At 35.2% G+C, this 20745-nt stretch overlaps 1 protein-coding gene across 1 annotated transcript; it reads left to right on the top strand.

Moving 5' to 3' along the window:
• The first annotated feature begins 2773 nt into the window (after window positions 1-2773).
• On the top strand, window positions 2774-3293 carry LOC143432254 (uncharacterized). The gene is made up of 2 exons (XM_076909022.1): window positions 2774-2839; window positions 2886-3293. The coding sequence occupies exons 1-2, from the start codon at window positions 2774-2776 to the stop codon at window positions 3291-3293; spliced, it is 474 nt and encodes a 157-aa protein (XP_076765137.1).
• Window positions 3294-20745: the final 17452 nt, after the last annotated feature.

Raw genomic sequence — 20745 nt, 5'->3', positions numbered from 1 at the left:
AGTTAATTGTGTCCGTACCATAAAATTGATTCTGTAATTAGGAAGTCGACCAATTTCGCGACGCGACACATGCAATATTTCTATTACTTCGTTAACAATTTTTTATTTTTTTTTTGTAGGAATTATAAGAGATATATAAAATACAATGGAATGAAGACAATTCACTTCAATTCTCCATTCTTTCATTTCCATCCTGCTTCGCGATTCTTTTTTCTAGCGTACTTGTACAGTGCTTTTATGTAAAGTAATCATGCAAATGTTTTACAATAGACTGTGAGACGGGTGCAAAAAAAATGTTCTACTTCTTATTATCATATATGTATTTTAAACTATAAAATTAAAAGATATAACTAATAAACAATAGTAAAGATATAACTAATAGACAATAATAAAGATATAACTAATTATAATTAATAAACAATAGATGAAACCGTCGTATATATATATTTTGCTTTCCTATAAAATAGTGAAATATAATGTTATTTAAAATAATTTTACGTTATTGAGAGTATTTTCGTTTAGAAATAAAATGTACCTCTTAAAATTCTTCGGCGTCAACTTCATCTCTGTTCCAAAAATGGACAGTAGCTGGTCCCTATCGTTCCGCTGCCATTCTGTACCTTTCTTTACAAGCTCGCAGAACCTGCTGCGCATATTCCTGAAACTGCCTCCTGGTAGGCTTTAGAAAATAACTGTTTCAACATACAGCTTTTGAAAGAAAAAAGTAGTGAACATGCATTACTTGCAATACAACATAGAAACAAGGTATGAATACGAAGGAAAATTAATACGTACTATATATTGCAAATTTCAACTGCCTGACAGCTAATGTTGCTTTGTTTCTTTCCTTGTCGTACCAGGAGAGGTGCGGCGAAATTGTGTCGTGCAAGGTCTCCTTCATTGGTATGGCTATTGCTTCTTTTGCACTGAAGCCGCCTAATTGTTGGAGGTACGCAACCTATGCAAACATAAATATGCATATTAAATGTATTTAATAGCAATTTATAACAATAAATAATTCTATTCTTCCTATGTTTATACTTACAAGCTCTGAAAGCGTATTAACGCTTCGATTCTATGAAGCGGAATCTAGGACGGCTTTTCCATATTTAATGCTCGTACATCCCTTGTATTTAAGGAATAAATAGCTTCCTGGAGACTTCTATGAACATTTATAGAAAAATGCTATAAAATGGCGCAACAAATTTAGAAATTTATTTTATAATATATATATTGTATACTTACCTAGTTTGCATTTTTATCTCCTCCATACTGTCGAGGATGGAATCCAATTTTTCCATTAGAGTGGGTGTGTGATGTGCGTGTGTGTGTTGGTAATTTCTAGAAGTTGATGGAAGTGTGTGAGGTGCGTATGTCGATGTATGCGTGGTACGAAGTGTGTGAGCTGCGTATGTTGATGTATAAATTTGTATGGTAGGAAATGTGTGAAGTGCGTATGGCGATATATAATTTTGTGCGGTTAATAGTGTATGAGTTAATTGTGTACTTGTGTTTTTGGAAAATTGCATTTTTTGAAATATGTTAATGTCTCTCTCTATATCCAATGTTATGTTCCTGGTCCTTTTCTTCCATGGCGCTTCGTCCTCCGAATCCGGTGTCACATAGCGCGTCAGTTTTGCTATCATACGTTTTTTTCGTTCCATGTTACTTCTGTGATCTCCAAATTTTAACTGACGGATGATCGCGTTCCGCTCGATCGCGTAACGCATTTTTTGTTTATTCACCTCCCTCTACATTTTAGGGCAACCTATCCTTGATGCCGGAAAAGATGGTTAAGGAATATCTCAATGTCACTCTATTTGCGCGCCAGATTGCGTTTTTTGAAGGGTCCTACGCTTCTAGCGAGGGATGTTTATGCAAAGGACACATACAAATATGCGGGTCTTAAAGAGAAATGCAAGGAGGTCCTCAAGAGCAGGCATTTAAAAGTGAGTTAAAGTGTTTTTGAAAATGTAGGAAAACACGTTAGTTCATTACTAAAGAATTATTATAGAATTAAATTTACAATAGACTTGTACGTTGTCTCAGTGATTCTTAGAAAGAATAGCTGTGCTTGCATGGCAATCGCGCGGTCCTCTTTCCATAATGGAGCGCAGCAGAGAAGGGCCTAATTTATCGTTTTCCCTTTTCTTCAGCTTGGCTCGAAGGTGACGAAAACCAGGCGGCACCCTGGGCCGCTTCAATTCCAGCTTTCTCCTACAATAACGAAGATGAAAATGTATGAGAATCTCTCTCTCTCTCTCTCCCTCTCTCTCTCTCTCTCTCTCTCTCTCTCTCTCTCTCTCTCTCTCGCACATTAAACTATTCCTTTTCCTTATGATTTAAATTCACAGAAATTAAATTTACAGACTATTTATAATTTAAATGCAATTCCGTGCTCGGGATTATCACAAAATCAAAGGAAAATATTGTACTTTTGACATTAAACCTACTACGACCAGTTAAATGATCATTTTCTAAATTTCGATTACAATTTCCTACATAAAATGTAATTGGATCACCTTTAAACTGAACGATCTTTCCTCTATATGCGATATACGTACAATACATTTTTCAGAATTCGCTTCTTCTTTATTCTTACCTTTCTGGAAGAAATGTGTAGTCTGTCTTACCTACCACGAGCGGTTATTTGACCTGTTCAACGATGTATCTACGTTTACTGAGTTTTCGCAGTTTCTGAGATATATGTAAAAAGCATATCGAACTTTGAATTGCTGCAGTTTGTAAGCAAAACATTTCCATTATCAGTAAGATGTTTTATAGCTGCTGCACCAACTATAAAAGCTCGAGCTTTTATCTTAAATCATCGGGGACATACGTCTTAACAACCTTGCTCTAAGTGCAAAGTAAGCAGTGTACGTCAGAAAGGTAGATATATTTTCACTGGTGTATACCATTCTCTCAGAAATGATGAGACGTATGTTAGACGTCTTGATGAGGACCATCACAAAGAAGGTCTAAGTCCACTATCTTTGATACCGTTTGGAGTGGTATCACAATTACCTTTCGAATACATGCATCTCGTATGCCTAGGTGTAACGAAAAAATTATTATCTCCCTGGGTAGACGGCAAATATTCCTATTCTTCCAAATTATCAAGTAAAGATATTCCAATAATATCTAGTAGGTTAATGAGATTAAGAAAGTACTACCCCTCCGATTTTACAAGGCGTCCCAGGGAAATCGAAATTTTTTCTAAATTTAAAGCTACCGAATTCTGGCAATTTCTTCTATATACAGGACCACTAATATCGTTCATTAAATTTGCTTGAATAACATGCTGTCATCGTATTTAATATACCCACTATTGTATGAATTTCTAACGATGAGTTGAAACCAATATTTATAAAATAAGTGTATATATTTTTACGATAAAGTAATTAACGACTTTACAAAAAATCGCGGTATCGAGTTATAGATTATAGAAAATTATAAAAAGAAGTTTTTATATCTTTGTTTCGTGTCAGTGTATCTATTTTAAAATCAAAATAAATAAACTGGTTAGTTTAGTCATTTTTAATTTTTATAATTTTTATGGAAACAACTCCCCCATTAGTAAATATCAGCCTATGCCACTGCCACGCGTGTCACTATGATGAGCTGATAGTATCATTGCCACTACCGCGTAGCTCCTGTGCTATATCGTGGTGCTTTGATAGTGCCGTGACACGCGTGTCGCCCCAGTGCTAAGCTTGTGCCGTTACGGGGGTTGAGTGGCAGCACCACAGTATACAGTAGCGCAGGTAGCACGATTTTATATGTCACAAAATTTAATGCGCATGCGCGTCAATAAATTCCGAATCGCAGTGCCATCTGAACTTCTGCCTCACTTGCTCTTTAGTTTTTCTTTCTCTCTCTTTCTTAGCAGACAAAATAACATGTGCAGAAGATGCTGTAAAAGTTGAAGGCGAGACTAAGTAATATATATTAATAGAATAATTAAAATTATATTTTACATTTTTTTGTAATTTTCTATAATATATATATTTTTTGTTGTAGTAATATATGTGTGGAAAAGGCTGTAAAAGTTTCAGAAGGGAGTAGGTAATATATATTAATGGAATAATGAATTTTTGTATTTTTAATTATTAAATGTATAAATTATATCTAAATTGTTTTCAGCAATGCAGAAACCTATAAATAATAAAATAAAATAATTCTGCTAACCTACCATTCTGCTACCAGTAATTTTAAGATAGAAGTAATGAAATCGTAAGTTTATAATTTTACTGTATTTTATTTTATTTTATTTCATATTATTTTGTTGTTCATTTTGTGTCAGATAATTTATAATTATATAATTGTATATCATATATTTAAAAGTCCTTTTTATGAATCTGATAGACTTGAATATTACAGAGGCTGAGGAGCCTGAAATGAGCCTGGTGACGACTCATACAAAGAAATTGTTAGATAATAGTTTCAGAATAAAATATTATGCGAACAAGATAAAAAATTATCAGGGCAAAATAGAACATTGCGTGAACAATTTTGGCGACTGTATGTGAAGGAAAAGAAGGAAAAACCAGTCACCACGAGTAGACAAGATGAATATAACAATTTGAGGGAACTAGGTTATAAGTTATTACTAGAAGATTTTAATAGCTAAACAAATAGGCGCACAATGTAAAAGTAAACGTGGCAGAAGATATGATTCACAGTCTAAAAAATTTGCCTTGTCATTATTTTTTTCAAGCCCACGAACTTACAAGGAATAACAAAAATCAATGGAATTACTTCAATCCGTACTTTGCAGTTATTTACATCAGGTAGCTGAAATATGAAATATGAAAGGAGTTGGAAGAAATAAAAATTATATATTGTGACGGGGTTTCCCGTTACAATCCGCAAGAAAGGGGGTTATATCGGGGTACAAAATATCCACGTGATACGACAACGCGAAGTACAGAACAATAAATTTCCTATCCAGCGAGTATTTCGAAGCTGCGAGGCTGGGACTTTTTGGGCGCCAGCTACTCAAGAAGTAGCAAAAACTACTAAACCACGCAGTCCGGGGAAACCCGGTGCAAGATCACCCTCGAAATTTCGAAATACTCTTTCGCTCGACTACTTCTAACCGAGTGCGCAAATTAGGGTCGCGGGATACTGAACTCACGGCTTCTTTCTAGATTGCCTCGAAAAAGGGTATACGACGCGCCGCGAATGACCGGGGATCACCACCCGTTATACAATACAAAATACAATACGCAATATCACAAATGCGGCAGGGAACAAATGGGACGCTTTAGCGTATAAGGACTCACGTTCTCGTTTCCAACACGTATGGATCTCGTTCAGTCCGTCTCTCTCTCTCTCTCTCTCTCTCTCTCTCTCTCTCTCTCTCTCTCTGAATCGCTCCGTATAATCGCTTGTTTGGTTGCTCGCTAAGTAGTCGCTAAGTCGCTAAGAAGAATAGTAGTAGAGTAGGCCGTCTTCATGCTGGCTAGCTCATTATATAAGTTTGCTGGGGGTCTTCGGATCCCCTTAGATCCTCCTTAGGGCTCCTTGGTGGGGTAGGGCTATACGCTTCGGTATTGTTCGGGGCATCCATCGGTGAATTTCGGCGATCTTCTCTGATCGCCCCCTCTGGTGTGTCTAGAGGGGGTCCTCTGGATTATTTGAACTGCGGCGCGTGTTACGCGCCGCGCTTTCCACGGCTCACCTGCAATTCCGCTGCGCATCTTGAGTTTTCCTCTCCATGGGCTCAGGGGAGGGGTGGAGGTCCTTCTCACACCCGAGAACCATCCTGTTCGTTTCCATGGACTATGGCAGCGGTCTTATCGTTGCAGGGCTCTGGATCATATCCTTCGGGCTTCAGGGTCTTCTTGCTCACTTCCCGACTCCTCCACCGTCGAGCCCGTCACGCTACCTAGGCGCACAGACCTTCCGCGAACCTGCGGTCTTCTTATCCGCCGAAGGGGCGTCTTCTGGGTTGCTCTTTCCATCAGCTCGCCAGTCTGATCCGTAGACGGAGAGAGAGAAAAGAACGGGGGGGGGGGGGGGGGGGGGGGAGTTCTATCATCGCGTATTTCACGCTGTTCGCAAGTACAGCTATCGCAATGGTCTGTGTCGCGCTTTTCGCATGGGTGGTGATCTGGGAGATAGTCTAACCGGAGCAGGGGGGGGGGGGGGGCGAGCCTTGTGACGTCCCCACGTCACAATATATATAACGAAGATATCATATTTTTATCTGATATATTTTTTATATATCTTCGTTTTTTCATTAATGAAATCTTTACTTTTAAGATATATGTTTGTTACCGATATATTTGTATTAAGTATATATAAAATAACTTTAAAATAAATTTTAAAATAAAATATACAATGTATAATATTTTTTGTATTTTTCATTATATTTTCTCTTGTTTATCTTGTATAATATTTATGTTCTTATATTTTTATAGTCATAGTGACATGCGTATTTTATATTTTTTCGATTTTTGCTTTCTTTTCTTATTTTTCAGTGTATTAGGAATAATACATTTATTATTTTTATTAAATTTTGATTAACTAAACGTAAAAGTAAGTTGAGCAGATAAAGAGTAAAAAAATGCAAGTGAAATTGAAATCGAGATGCCACTGCGATCAGAATTTTTCTGAGGCGCATGCGCACTCAATTTTTTGGGACACCGACATCAAAGTTGCCGACAGAAAGCTTCGCTGCTGTATACTGTGGCAGCACTGTCCTAGCACAGTGCTTCGTTCCACCGGGTGTCACTCGTGTGCCAAATCGCTGGTTGTCTGGGATGTTTTTTATTTCCAAATTTTTTATATTCGCTATGTAGATGATAGAAACCGATAATATGAAAAGTTTTAGTACTTCTTTTAGTAGCGTAAGTGCAAAGTTTTAGATTCTTTATATTTTCAAATTGCCAAGTTTCCTTGTAAATTGGAAACGTCTAACACATTTAATATTGGAAACCTTTTCAATAAAAAATAAAACATTTCTAAAACCGTAAACCCTCCTATAATATAGGTTGACTGTGTACTAAATTTATAAAAAACAGTTGTATATAAAATAATTCTGGCAAATATTGGAGAGGACATCCAAGTGTAAAGGTTTAACAGTACCAGCAGTTAAAGTGAAAAACCATTTTTCCGCTGTTGTAACTTACTGTCTTTCATAGTAACATATATATGTGTATCATTAACTTATTTCAGAAAATAAATATCATATACTATTCTTAATATTTTATACTATTCTATCTATTACTTCTTTCAAGCTCCTCTCCACGTAACAAATAGAAAAGGTGTGCTATCATAACGAGAAACGAGTACTTAATACTGTAAGTAGAAACGTGGACTCATAAATCGTTGGTCCAGGGAGATGAAGCTTGAACTTGAGGTACAACGAAAAACTTCTGTTACCCCGCTAACGTTATTAACATTTGATTTATTTAGCAAGCGTAACTTTGCACTCGCAAACAACGTTCTTGTATTATTAGCACTTAATAAAGAACTTTAAATATTTAGTGGAACTTTGAATATAAATACTTAAAACTTTAAATATAAGTGTACAAGCCCTTGTTGTACTGAATACTTGTACTGTAACTGTAATTGAAACGCGTTATACTAAAACTTGTAATTCACGTTGCTTCATACAATTTACATATTTTTTTTATTTAAAACTGGCACAAATATTAATTCGAGTGATTCAAAGTGGCAAGTTGAATGATGAAGTATTCCTCTCTCTGTCTCTCTCTATGACTTTTCGAACAGACACATATTAAGATATTCATAATTGACTGCATAATGAATTTTGTAAAAAGTATTGGTTCAAAATGGAGAGTATATAATTTAATAAAATGTTTATACACTCTATAAAAACCGTGTTTCATTTCCACCAAAAAAAAACCGAAATGACTTTCTGACCAGACCAATGTTAAGATGCCCATAATTGATTGCATATCCTACGCATTTATTGTATCCCTTTATTATTTCCTTTGTTCTTTTGCGTCGACCAAATATTTTTACTGGTCAGTATTTCAATCCCTTTGGGCGGTATTTAATTTATACAGAAAGATTGAAAATGTAAGCGTTATTTGCGAAAGGATAAATGCAACTTTCGAAAGGATGAATGCAATTTGAAGGAGAATAAATTTCATTCGAGAAACAAATCGGGGGGGGGGGGGGGCGGTTATATAAGATTTACAAGTGGGGAGACTTGAATTGCAAGAAAATTATTATTAAATAATTATTAAATTGCTAAACGATGAATTTGATTTCCAACGGATAAATTTAATTTGTAGAAAAATGTATTTGTTTATATATATTTACTGTAATGTAATGTAATATAAATGTAATAAAAAAATGTATTTAATTTACAAAAAACTGTATTTGACTTGCCAAAAGATGGATTGAATTTGTAAAAGCATGAATTTATTTTGCAAACGGATGAATTTGATTTCCAGAAAGATGAACGCGATTTGTAAAAGGATAAATTTAAGTTGCAAAAGGATGAATGTGATTTGTAAAGAATGAATTTAATTAGCAAAAGAATAAATTTGATTTGCGAAAGGATGAATGTGATTTGTAACAGGGTGATTGCCGCCACCTTCGAACGTAAATTAAATTTGTAAAAAACTGTATTTAATTTACAAGAAACTATATCTGAGTCGACGAGATATGAATTCAATTAGCGAAAAGATGAATCTGTTTCACTAGATGTATGAATTTGCAGATACTAAATTTGAATTGCAAAAGAATGAATTTAATCCATAAAAAATTCTATCTGATTCACAAAATGACGATAGACTTTTAATATACCTGTATTATCATATATTAACACATAGGCAACCTAATGGGTAGATTTTTAAGTAATATTTTTGTAATATTTTTAGTAATATCTTTTTTTAAAGCAGTAATTTTTTTAAAGTAATGATATTACTTTTTTTACTAATAATACTTCTTTTAAGTAATGGTATTCTTTTTTAAGCAATAATATATTTTTTTTGAGTAGTAATAATTTTTTTTTAAATAATATTTTTTTTAATTAAGATATTCCGCAGGGCCTGGTGGCAGGATCGTGCGACTGAGAATGTCAACGATGGTTTGTACGTGACCACGAGCGTTTGAAGAATGGAAACCGGTGGAATGCGAGCAGAACAGGGTGAGTTGTGGGTGTAAGAGGTTCAGTATTTAGCGAGCCGCAATAGTGTAAGATTAGTCAATGTTTAGTGAGCAGCGACGGAGTTAACATTGAGCATTATAGCGAACAGCGATTGAGAATAGAGCGAGTTAGGGTTAGGAAGTACAGAGCGTTTAGTGATTAAGACTATTAGTTGACAATATACACAGTTATTTATTAACAACAGTGAAGATTTATTTGTCCTTCTAACACCAATGAGAGATTTTCCTACCAATTTTTGGTGCTCATCCGAGATTGTGAAATTTTTTCTACATTAATTACATACATTAGATCAGACAAGTATGATTATAAAACTGCTTATCATTATCATCAACAAAGCATAACAATATCTAGTAACACTAGAATAGCCTTGTGGAATGTTAACGGTTTGCATCAACACAAACGAGAAGTAGAACTAATCCTAACTCATTTTACCGGCAAAATCTACTTTAATATTTACAACTACAAAATATATAGCATCAATTATCCTATCCACACGGAACTGCTTACGGAGGAACTGCTATTATTATTAACGAAAAGGTATCACGAAACCGTCAAGGGTCTTAATTACATTTCGCAACACGGAAGACTAAAAAGGAACAAGCCAACCTGCAGAAGTAAAGAATAGAAACATCATATACATATAATGATCGCGGTAATCACTATGAGTGCTTACCACATGCAAATCCATCAAATTTTCTGGTTAGCTCAGTGAAACTAGTTGTAGACGTAATATAGTAAAAAAAAAAATTAAAAAATAAATTACATACCTACAAGCTGTGGGAAGCAAATCCGCGTATAGTATAAGACATAGTATATATAACCCTGCGCTTTATACTTATCGCAATTTCATCTATTTTATAGATGGAGCAGTCCGAACAGAACCAACGCATGCTTCAGACGAAGTATATAGGGGATAAAATTGAGAACTTTATAGCAAGTCATGGGCCAACAACCGTCGACCAGTTCCGCTAACAACAATGCAGCTGTTACTTACCAATCACTAATGGATAAACGAGTAAGTGTAGCTATGACCAATGTAAAGAAACAGAAGACGGTCATAGATAGGATCATTACGGATAAATTAAAATGGAATTTTGAATAAAATGGATGAAATTGCATTGTTATACATGAAACAATCGATATTATCTGTATAAAGAGAAATATTCCGAGCTACATGATTGTTATCCGAGTTTTGTACGTTTGGTCCTCGTTACATTTGGCCAGATTAATCTCCCTATTTGTTAAAGAATTTGTCATATGGATAGTAATATCAAAATTCAAAATCGAAGTTCCAATTCCGCGTGTAGTATTTTATCGTCTATGCCTTTACGAACAAGCAATGATAATAGTTACTCCAAACGGATCCCTTTTTGCCGAGAATGCGCTGAGCCCAGTTACACCACATATTTATTTTCCTCTTGCAGAGAACCTATACTCGATGGAGTTGACCAAACGACTCTTTACACCCGTCGAAGAGCCAGTGGTGATGATGAACGCATGCAAGAGATAATAACGACATAGAGATCGTTAATGAAATTACACAACGCGAGAACCTGCACCGAGCAGTATCGCGCAACCGGCTCGGAAACCGATGCTATTCGTATCAACAAACGAAAATTAGGAACCGCGACTATAAATTTGATGCAATTTATTCACATAATATGGAGGGAGTTTGAAAAGACGATAGTTCAAAGTCCACAATGTAAATTTTTAGACCATTTGAAATAGATACCGGGCGGCAAAGAACTGCTGAACCGAAGCAAAAGACAACGAATCTTTAAGAAGAACGAACTAAGGGACAAGAACAAAGCTGAAACTAATTCTGGTACGCATGAACGAAATCGAAACTGCAAACATCGCTATTGAATTTTCAAAAGAAGCGTTAAAGTGCTTTCTTGCTACATATTTCAGGTTTATCACACTTAACGATTTAATAGACCCAGACACGATTGGAAGGAATGAAAAACGTGACAGAAATAATACCCCATTGCCACCTGGTGGTATATTATTGGAATATACCAAAGATTTGAAATCGTTTCACAACAAGAGCAGTCGTACCGATAAAGTTGACATACAAACTTTACGCTTGATCATTGCAACATGAAATTAAATTACCCTCGACTGTTTACTATGATCTGAAAAACATTACATTTACGGACATTGTGTACCAGACTGATAAAAAAATGTTGACGATGTCAATTACGTCAAAATTCAAGTGTCGAATTTCAAACGAAGGATTATACGAAAGGATATACATTCGAGTTTGATGATTATCTTCAAAGAAAAAAACGAGTATGTGATACTCGATATACTGTTATCCAGGAGAAATAAAATGCTGGACATTATAGATGCGAAAATAAACGGACTTGATACTATACCCGACAATTACTTGGAACGATTAAAATTAATATCGAAAAGGTTTCCAGACATCAAATGCGTTTCCACAGCCCGCAAATTAAACGATGCTAGTTATATTCGGAAAAGGATTAATGGTTCAGGGACCGCGCATACTTATAACAAACCAAATTTAACCGGAGCAATTGTAGCTTCATCCGGTAAACATGTTCATGTTGCGTTTAGAGAGGACGACGAAAAGTTGATAATAAGTACAAAGTGTAACGTATCTGGCCCAATGATGTATATGATTGCGTGTGCTGCTGATCGAGCGGAGGAACGGTCGGATAAAACGGACGTGACTACCGCCACGATATCATGTAAAGGCAAACGATATCAACTGGTCGCTGATTTAAACTTCATTCGCGTCTTTACCGAGGCGACAACGATGGAAATTAAAGATCGTAACGAGTTAAGTAATTCAAGCGTCAACGATATTTCGAACGTTTACGAATATATGCTGAAACGTAAAGAGTAAATAGTAATAGTATGTAGTAAACGTAAATAGTATAACTATAGGCTGAAATCAGTTAGCTTTTAAACCGTTATTGCTCAAATACTAAATTGCTTTAAAGTTACTATAATAGTAAGATATACCTGTAATGATGCGAGATTTGTCAACTTTACCGTCTTACTATATACAAATAAGGATACAAATTTCATCGTATTCTCGAAACACGAGAGACAGTAGTGAAATCGAATAGAAAAATTAATCTATTATTCTCAAGTGAGATGAGATGGGACTTTTTACGACGTATATATTACTAAGCTCCGTTTATATAAAAGACGATAGGGCCTCGCAATCCTCCAACATTAATCTCCAATACTGCATGTCATCGACTCTCTGTTTTAAAGAAAATAAAGTTTAAAGAAAATAAGGAATATTATAAACTATAAATTGGCATTAGTTGTATTCTAAACCCATTTCCAACAATATCGGTGTCGTTTTTCCGCATTCGACAGTTACAGTCGTACAGAAGTACCTTGTGATTGATCCAGCCCAATTAATTCCCGGAATACCTTACTACGTGCGTTCATAGATTAATAGTAAACGCGTATAACGATACTATATATTATTTATTAATTACATACATACAAAATGTGAAAAGGAAATACTCGTATAGTGTAACGCATAAAAGATGTGACCCTGTATTTTATATTGTCTATCGTGTTTTTCCTTCAAGTCCTTCAGTCTAAACTGTTTGCGGACCTCTTGAACCGATAAATCTCTTCTTCTGTTTATATACAGGATTCTATTTCTTAACGCAAAATTCATTTTTGGTTCTACATTCACACGTTGAAATAATCCAACAAGCATACGCTAATACACATACACGTGGTACGTACAAATGTCTGTATAATAACATAATCCATCACTATGTAACAGTCAACATTATATAATAAATATAGCACTGAAATAAAGCTACGCTGTTATCTTTCGTAACAAATTTTACGGTTCTGAAGTTTCGTTCCGCTTACGCCACGCCATATGTCGTCCATCTGAACCAGATACGTTCAATTTCGATTAGTCGATGAAAATAAAGTCGCTCCACCACGGTATATGGTTTCTTTATTACCAATCTCTCACTATAACAATTTTCTTTAAGCAATCGTCGAACTAATCGCGCATTTATATTATTTCGATCGCATATTTATATAGATTTGTCGCTTTCACCTCGAAACGCAGATGCTACGGCAGTAGCACCTAGTCCCGAGATTTTGTCCACTTTACAAATAATATTCCGATCAAATTCTATTCTCGTTCTTAAATCTATTTACGATATCTACCACCGTGCTTTTTTTAAAATAAACCATAGCAGCGATTCGTCGGTACGATTATCCTTTTTCGCGATTAAAATATTAATTTTAAAGATATCATAATAAAGATATTATAAAATCAGATGACGTATCTATTGAGATTTTCTACGATTGGAAGCCAGACAAAAAGCCAAAATGGCGTTCCACACGCAGGACAACCTTATTTTCAGCGAAAAAGCTTCCACCTAAAATTCCAGCCATTTGAAGGATAAAGAGATTTCTATTGGAAAGGAAACTCAATTGCTTCAACAAATTACAATATATATAATTGAGAAATTCGTGCAAAAGTTCTTTGCTCGTTCAATATTTTGTTTAGATAGGCATTTTGAAACGCTTGTTAATGTATCCGACATTGACTACGATATCGCATCTTTCGCATCTACTCGGCATAATTCTCCATATAATACGGTGTTAGGCCCCTGGCCTTGAATAATAGCGTGGATTTATGACACGGACATTCGACCGTAACACTTTTCAGAATTTTCGACATTTCTATACTTCACTGTTCTTTAGTCTCCTTTTTTGCAAACCAGAAATCAAGGTACATGAGTTGGCCACATGTACGCTCTAGCCTTCGTTTCTGCGCTCCATGGTAATTGACGTGTCATAAATCCAAAACAACGGTGACCCTGCAATGAGCAAGTGCAGTATCACTTGGGCTTGAACCCCAACCCCACTCCCTCACCTTACGAGGATTTTGGGTGGACATTTTGTCTTTGGGACGGTCAGTTATACATGGGGGGTGAAACATTCCTCATTCGCCAGCTTGGTCACCTTAGTTTTAAAATAGTCTATTTAATGTATATACTCACTAGTTTTAACGCATTCGTTTAGAAGTCTCTTAGTCACCTAAACATATACACATAAAATAAAATATCCTTATCGTATAGAATAAACTGTTGCTAAGCAAATACTGAAAGTAAATAGTTTCGTCTAAAATACACTAGTTTCTCATTTCTAAGGTGGTCCGTCGAACGGAGTACTAAATCCACCAATAGTTTAACATACGGCAAATACTTATCCGATCGACTCATTTTCTGTTGTGGAAATAGAAATTTACTGATCGTTACATATGTACAAGCGCTATTGTTCCGATAGGACATCAACATCTTTCGAAATTTTTTTTTTGTACGAAACTTTGAACGGTCCTTCTGAGACGGCCACCATGCATGCCCGATAAAATACGTGCTGTAGGGGATAATATATATAAGAAAGGGTATCGTCAGGTGAGTCGATTAAGCTCAGGGATTTGGAGAAAGGCACTTCAAAGATAGGGTTACACAATGTTCTATTAATGCTATATTCCTAATGTTCCAGTGTAAATATTCCAGTGTTCTATAAATGCTATATTCCTAACTCTACAGTTCTACTCTACTCTCTACAATACCTTTTCTGAATCTACCTTCTTCTTCTTTCGCCTACGCTTTAACTCTCTACTAGCCAGTAGACGTTGTCTTCCTGGCCAATTAGGTGCTTTCATAAATTTTAACGCCTACTCCCTTATCCCCATCCAAGGTGCTCTCATCCCTTGATGGGAATTTCCCGGCTCTCTGACAATGATCAGGTTTCATGGTACTCGCTTCACTCGGACCCCGTTTTGATCCCTTTCTGGCAGATCGAGTACTGTAGCGGTTAGCAGCAGTAACAATAAAGTAATACTTGCTGCAGGAATAGTTAGCGCGGTTTACGGTGTGCAGGATAATTCAGCCATCTTTGAGGATACGTTTTAGTTTTTAATATTTTTAAGAAGTCTAGGCAAATTTCGCGATTTCAGAATTCTCAATTTCAGGTTCTCAAAATTTATAGGAAAATCTTCACTGCTGCTAATAAATAAGTGTGTTCTTTATTAACTAACAGTCCTAGTCACTAAACCCTCTGTACTTCCTAATTCTAAGCTTGCTGTTTACTCAGTCGCTGTTCACTATTCTCCTCGATCTTAACTTCGTCGCTGCTCCCTAAATACTGACTCTTTCGCTCTTCGGATTCACCCTGATCCCCATGGATTCCATAGAGCTCGCGGTCAGAGGTCCACACCACCCTTATTATTCTAATTATTATCAGCACTTTTCGTTCTCTCGAACCCAGTCGCACGCAGTCACTTTATTTATTGCATTCGCACATACTCAGAATCATTCACACTCTACAGAAGCAATAGAAGTAATAAACTTTAATCAATGTCTTCGACAGCACATCCGAGCGACATAAACCGAGGGACCATTAGGTTCCAGGTAAGCGAACCATTGCAAATCCTGCTACATTATCGAAAATTAATATTTTGCAATAAACTAACCCGCTAACGTCCATGTCGCCCTTCCCAAACGATGAGAACGGCGGCACCAATGCGAAGAAATAAGGTGATTGGTTTACCCAAAAATGTAAGGTGGCCAATCACCGAAACGAACGGGTGAAAGAGAACATTTATAAGCGGATACATAAATTTGTCAAACAAAATATTCGCAAAGATTTCTTAGTGGAAGTTAGAATCCGCTATACCAATAAATATATCGAGAGAAACTTGAGACTCATTTATCATTCAACACAGGTGACAGTCCCCCTCCAAGAAAGCTCAAACCGGACCACCATAATAATAGAGCGGCGTTCTTCTCCATACAAATAGTATCAAAATGCAGTATCAAAATCGCTAGGGTAAAAAGAAAATAGCAAAAAGTTCAGTTGGCAATAATTAAATTCTAGTCCTGTAAAGCAGGTTACGTTCTAGGTTCTAGATTAAATTGTTCCAGTTCAAGGTGGTGCTAATTAAACCAAAAGGATAAAGGAATTCCCTCTCATTTCCCGCGTTCGTCGACTTGTTAAAACGAAAATTAGTGGGAACTTTCTTTCCGTAGTACTTCTCCCCTGTGTATTGTTCCATATTGGGATATCTTTTACAGTGAATGCTATCCAGTACAAAATTCAAAATTAATATCATCATTAACGATCACAAATACCAGTACAATAAATTCTTTTTGCGGAAAACTGCTTCTTTTTTTGGAAACTATTGCAGTAGGTTCGAGAAGCCCATTAGTGTAACGTGTTTGCTGTATTATATTATTGTTGGGGATGCATATGAGGACGTGCCGATTGTTTTAAGGTTAGTGAAACAGTTTATGCAGAAAATTAGTATTTTGCTCGAAAAGTGATTTACAAAATAGAAATATGAATTCGAACTTACGACTCTGTACATACATATGTACATACAATTACTCCTACTAATTTTGGACATTATACATTTCCTATATTTATTGCTGTATATAAATAAGAACAATCTAAATACTATGTTACTTGTTTTACAAAAAAATACATTATTTATTGTAGTTTGAAATTTACAACAAATTGGCATTAATAGGTTAATACTCAAACATTTTATGAAAAGTAAATATTTTGTACATAAAGTTTATGAAAAATTGTGATTTTGATATTTTATCGTGAATCTATTTCGTGCATCGTTTAACCCAATGAGATTGTATTTAAATGTCTTCTAATTTCTTATGAAATCTGACATAAATTTTTTAGCAACAAGGATAGTAGCATAACAATATTGCAAAAGTCATATAAAAATAACCAATAAATATTTTTATCTGAAATTTTGCATATGTAAGAATAGAAATATGAAGTCTTTATCACTGACGGTCCCCAATACAATTATAATGCATGGCAAAACTAAACTTTGCTCATAGCTGCTCCGTTAGCTCCTTACAGTATGAAGGAATGAAATTATTTTTCCACGAAGAAAACTATGTAACAGACAAAGAAAAGATGATTTTGAGAAGACCTTACATTTCTACATTGCTATAGGATACATTAAAAGCTATTTATCAGCTAGGAAGGAAACTACATGCATTTGTATACACGTATGCATTATTGCCTATTTGTATATTTATATATATTGTATATACAGGGACAATTGTGAGCTAATCATAGTACAGCTAATCATATGATGAGAACGGATTAATGATCTTATATTGTCCAGGCGTATTAAGAATAATTTGTTTTAATGTTTTGAAGAAATATTGCTGAAGTCATGGTCTTCATTTGATTTGAAGGTGTGAAAATGAAGCAGTAGTATTCTTTTCGTTTTGTTTGTAATTCAATTTTGAAATTTATTTGAATTTATCTAATTTACCCTACAAGTTTTCTATGGGATTTGAAACCAAAGATTATGGAAATGGATGTAAAACTATCAAACCATCATAGAACAAATATTCCTATAGAACTCTTGTCTGTTACTTGGGATCGTTGTATTGACCAATTTGAATACATTTTGGATTTCTAAATTATTTGCTTATTATTTGCATTTATTCCTATATTATTTTTAGTAAATTATTATTGGTTATTTTGAGTCTTTTAATAACAGCAGTTGAGCAATTACAGACAAATAGAATAGTAACCATTTTTCTAGGTTATTTTTATGTAAAACGATTTTCGTTATTTGCAAATAATTATTTTTCCGATCAAGCGTTCATTTTATAATCGTTAGATCAGAGTTTCTTAAACTATGGGTCGCGAGCCCAATTGGGGTAGCTAAAAATGATTGTTATTGCAAATTTTCACATTGTCTTACGGTCAAAAGTGCAAAAAAATATTTGCCAGCAATGTTTATGGGGTCTTAGAACAAATTTTCCTAAATATTATGGTCTCCTCATACTAAAAATTTTAAGAAACCCTGGTGTTAGACAATTGCGGTACTTAGGAATCACTATATAAATGTAAAATACCAATTTCCGTTCCTGCAATTTTGTTAATTCGTTTGCATCGTAAGTTCATATTTGTGCAGAATTTTTTAAGGTATTTCTCTAGGTAAAGGCAAAAAGTTTCGATAAAAATGGAGAGTTTCGATTATAATGGTAATAAAGATGTAATTAGATCCACAAAAACGTAGACGTATTATTACAATATTAAATTCTGGCGATCTGAGTTAGTTTTTCACTTTTTTCAATAAAGCACATTAGTTAAAAAATATAAGAATTTGTTTAAAAGAAGAAATATCAGATAAACCTAATATCTATATCTTAAAATCAATTTCAGTTTTTAGAAGAACATCCAGTTCAAACAGAAAATGTACTACTACATCGAGAAACAAATTAAAAAATTACAGAAAACTTTCAAATATAATTTCCAAGATTTAATTCATATCGCTCATGTTTATGTTTATATAAATTAGGAGAACAAGAGTCGGTTGAACCTCAATATAGCTCAAAATTCAATTAATTAGGCTCTGGCAATATACCACCTAACAAAACACTTGAAAACCTGTTGGAATTCAACGATGGCGGACAAAAAACCACACTCAAAGATTGTCCATGGATTAGACCTGAGTTTCTTAATCTGTGGGTCACGGGATCCACACCAGGATGTGGCCAAAAATTATTTTTATTACTGTATTCTATTTTTTAAGACTGTTATTTATTGAAAGCTTTCACATTCTCATATGTCTTGAAATCAAAAATTAAGTTAAAGTTGAAGAACTCCTGGATGAGACAAAAGTATTTTTTTCTTAAACCTTGCCCATGAAGAACAGACACAGAGGTCAGTTATACGAGAAACACCAGGCACCAAAAAAACCTACCTCTTATTGTTATGTATCTTCTTTATTGTAAACAATAATATTCTGCTAAGATATTTGTAAAAAATATTGTGTAACACTGTAACATGAGCTGTCGCAAAGGGCCACGTATATTTCCTTGCAATCTCTCTGGGACCTTGCCTAAACGGATTCAGATGAGCTATGGTGTTGGGGGTGTCATCGAGGTCTAAGAAGACATTCTTTGGTTGTAAAGAAAGGAGATAATGTAGTAACGGTAGTGTTGGATGTAGTAGCCTTGATCTAAATTAAGGACGCACGCAACTATGGGACAGCCCAACTGAAGAAGATAAAACTGAACACTTCAACAAGATCCACCTTGACCTAACTTTGATATCAGAGCTCTGCCTGACAATGCAAATCCAGGTCCTCATAGAGAAACACTAAGAGCTGGAAAAATACTCAAATCTAATGGCATCTTATCTACACCATTCCACATGACAGTATTTAACTTAGATTCAGACAACTGAACACTGGAGGGAATTCACCTCTTAATGCTAACATCTTTCCTAGCCCTAATTCTATATCAAAACGCGACAAGAAACAAAATCGAAAACAAAGTACAAATGAGAACGGCTTGAGAAAATACTCTTGAAGAGGTCTGCAACGACCTGGAGATGATCAAGGAAAAATCATTGAAAAGAGAGGAAGCAAGGAGGACGCACCATCCTTTCTACAGGAAGACCTCCAGGAGGTAAGCACTGCACAACGACAAGGAAACTTTGAAAGAGAAACACCAGAAGCTCGGATGATTGACGACCTACAGAGACCAATCAACACAATCCCAATGACTTTAGCAACGTCAAGACTAGGCCACAGAATGCAGAAGGACAGTCCTTGACGAAGACTGACATAACGAGGAGATTCTTTAGGTGGCCAGTGAAAATGCGACAACCGCATGTTTCAGGAAGATTTAAGTGTCGTCAATCGCCTCATGAGAGAACTAGCTACTGACCAATATCGAAACGCACAGTTCAGCCCATTAAGAACACCCAGAAGATCTTGGAAGAAGAGGACCCGACATCCAAACACTTCCACAGCACGAGTGCGAGCAATAAGACGAATATTGAACCGAGCCAACAAACCAAAAAGAACTAACGTGAATGCTTAATCCCTAAAGCGTCAACAATTTGTATTGTTCCATCTTTAGAACTTCAATATTGTAAATTGTATGTTAAGATTTTGCGCAACGTGCGCAATTCTTGTTCAAAGAGATACAATTTTATTGCTGTTATAGTCGTCTGTCCCATGAAATCGTTGAGTAACTTCCATGTGGAGATCATAATTAATAACAAATTGTTTCGCGCTTTTGAATTAAAAATATAAACGTTGCCACTTATAGAGCATCACTACTTATTATGAGCAGATGAAATGAGTTTCAAGGCTCACTTATTCTATAATGTATCACACGATGAAATAATTGGCTTCGAAAATTATAGAGGTTACCAAACATCCAAAACTGCAAAGAGTACTTTAATTATAATTACACGTAGTATTGCAGGTAATTGAAAAATACCAATTTACTTTTGTTTCGTGGAGTCTGCATGCCCTAGTAACATATTAAAGAATCTTATATTTGATATAATAATTAAATTGAAAGGTTACGGTGCTTATGATGCAGAATGACGCTTCTAAGTGTCTACGTGTCAAAGTAATTGTGTTCTAAAGTTGTATACAATACGTTGACGCTTCTCAGTTCAATGCTTCAAAGCAAATACATTGTAAATTTCTATACAGCGGAATACTGCTTGGCAGCTTCTATACTAAAAAATATGTAATTTCTAGAGATCGATGCAACAGG

Source organism: Xylocopa sonorina, unplaced genomic scaffold, assembly GCF_050948175.1.
Source record: "Xylocopa sonorina isolate GNS202 unplaced genomic scaffold, iyXylSono1_principal scaffold0072, whole genome shotgun sequence".
Classification (NCBI taxonomy): Eukaryota; Metazoa; Arthropoda; class Insecta; order Hymenoptera; family Apidae; genus Xylocopa; species Xylocopa sonorina.
The sequence above is the reverse complement of the archived record's forward strand: the minus strand, read 5'-3'. Positions and strand labels throughout refer to the sequence as shown.

Excerpts from the sequence above, each read along its gene's own strand:
- LOC143432254 (XM_076909022.1), top strand. The coding sequence starts at position 2,774 with ATGTTTTATAGCTGCTGCACCAACTATAAAAGCTCGAGCTTTTATCTT. Across the intron at positions 2,840-2,885 it reads TTAAATCATCGGGGACATAC|AAAGGTAGATATATTTTCAC; the intron begins GTCTTAACAACC and ends AGTGTACGTCAG.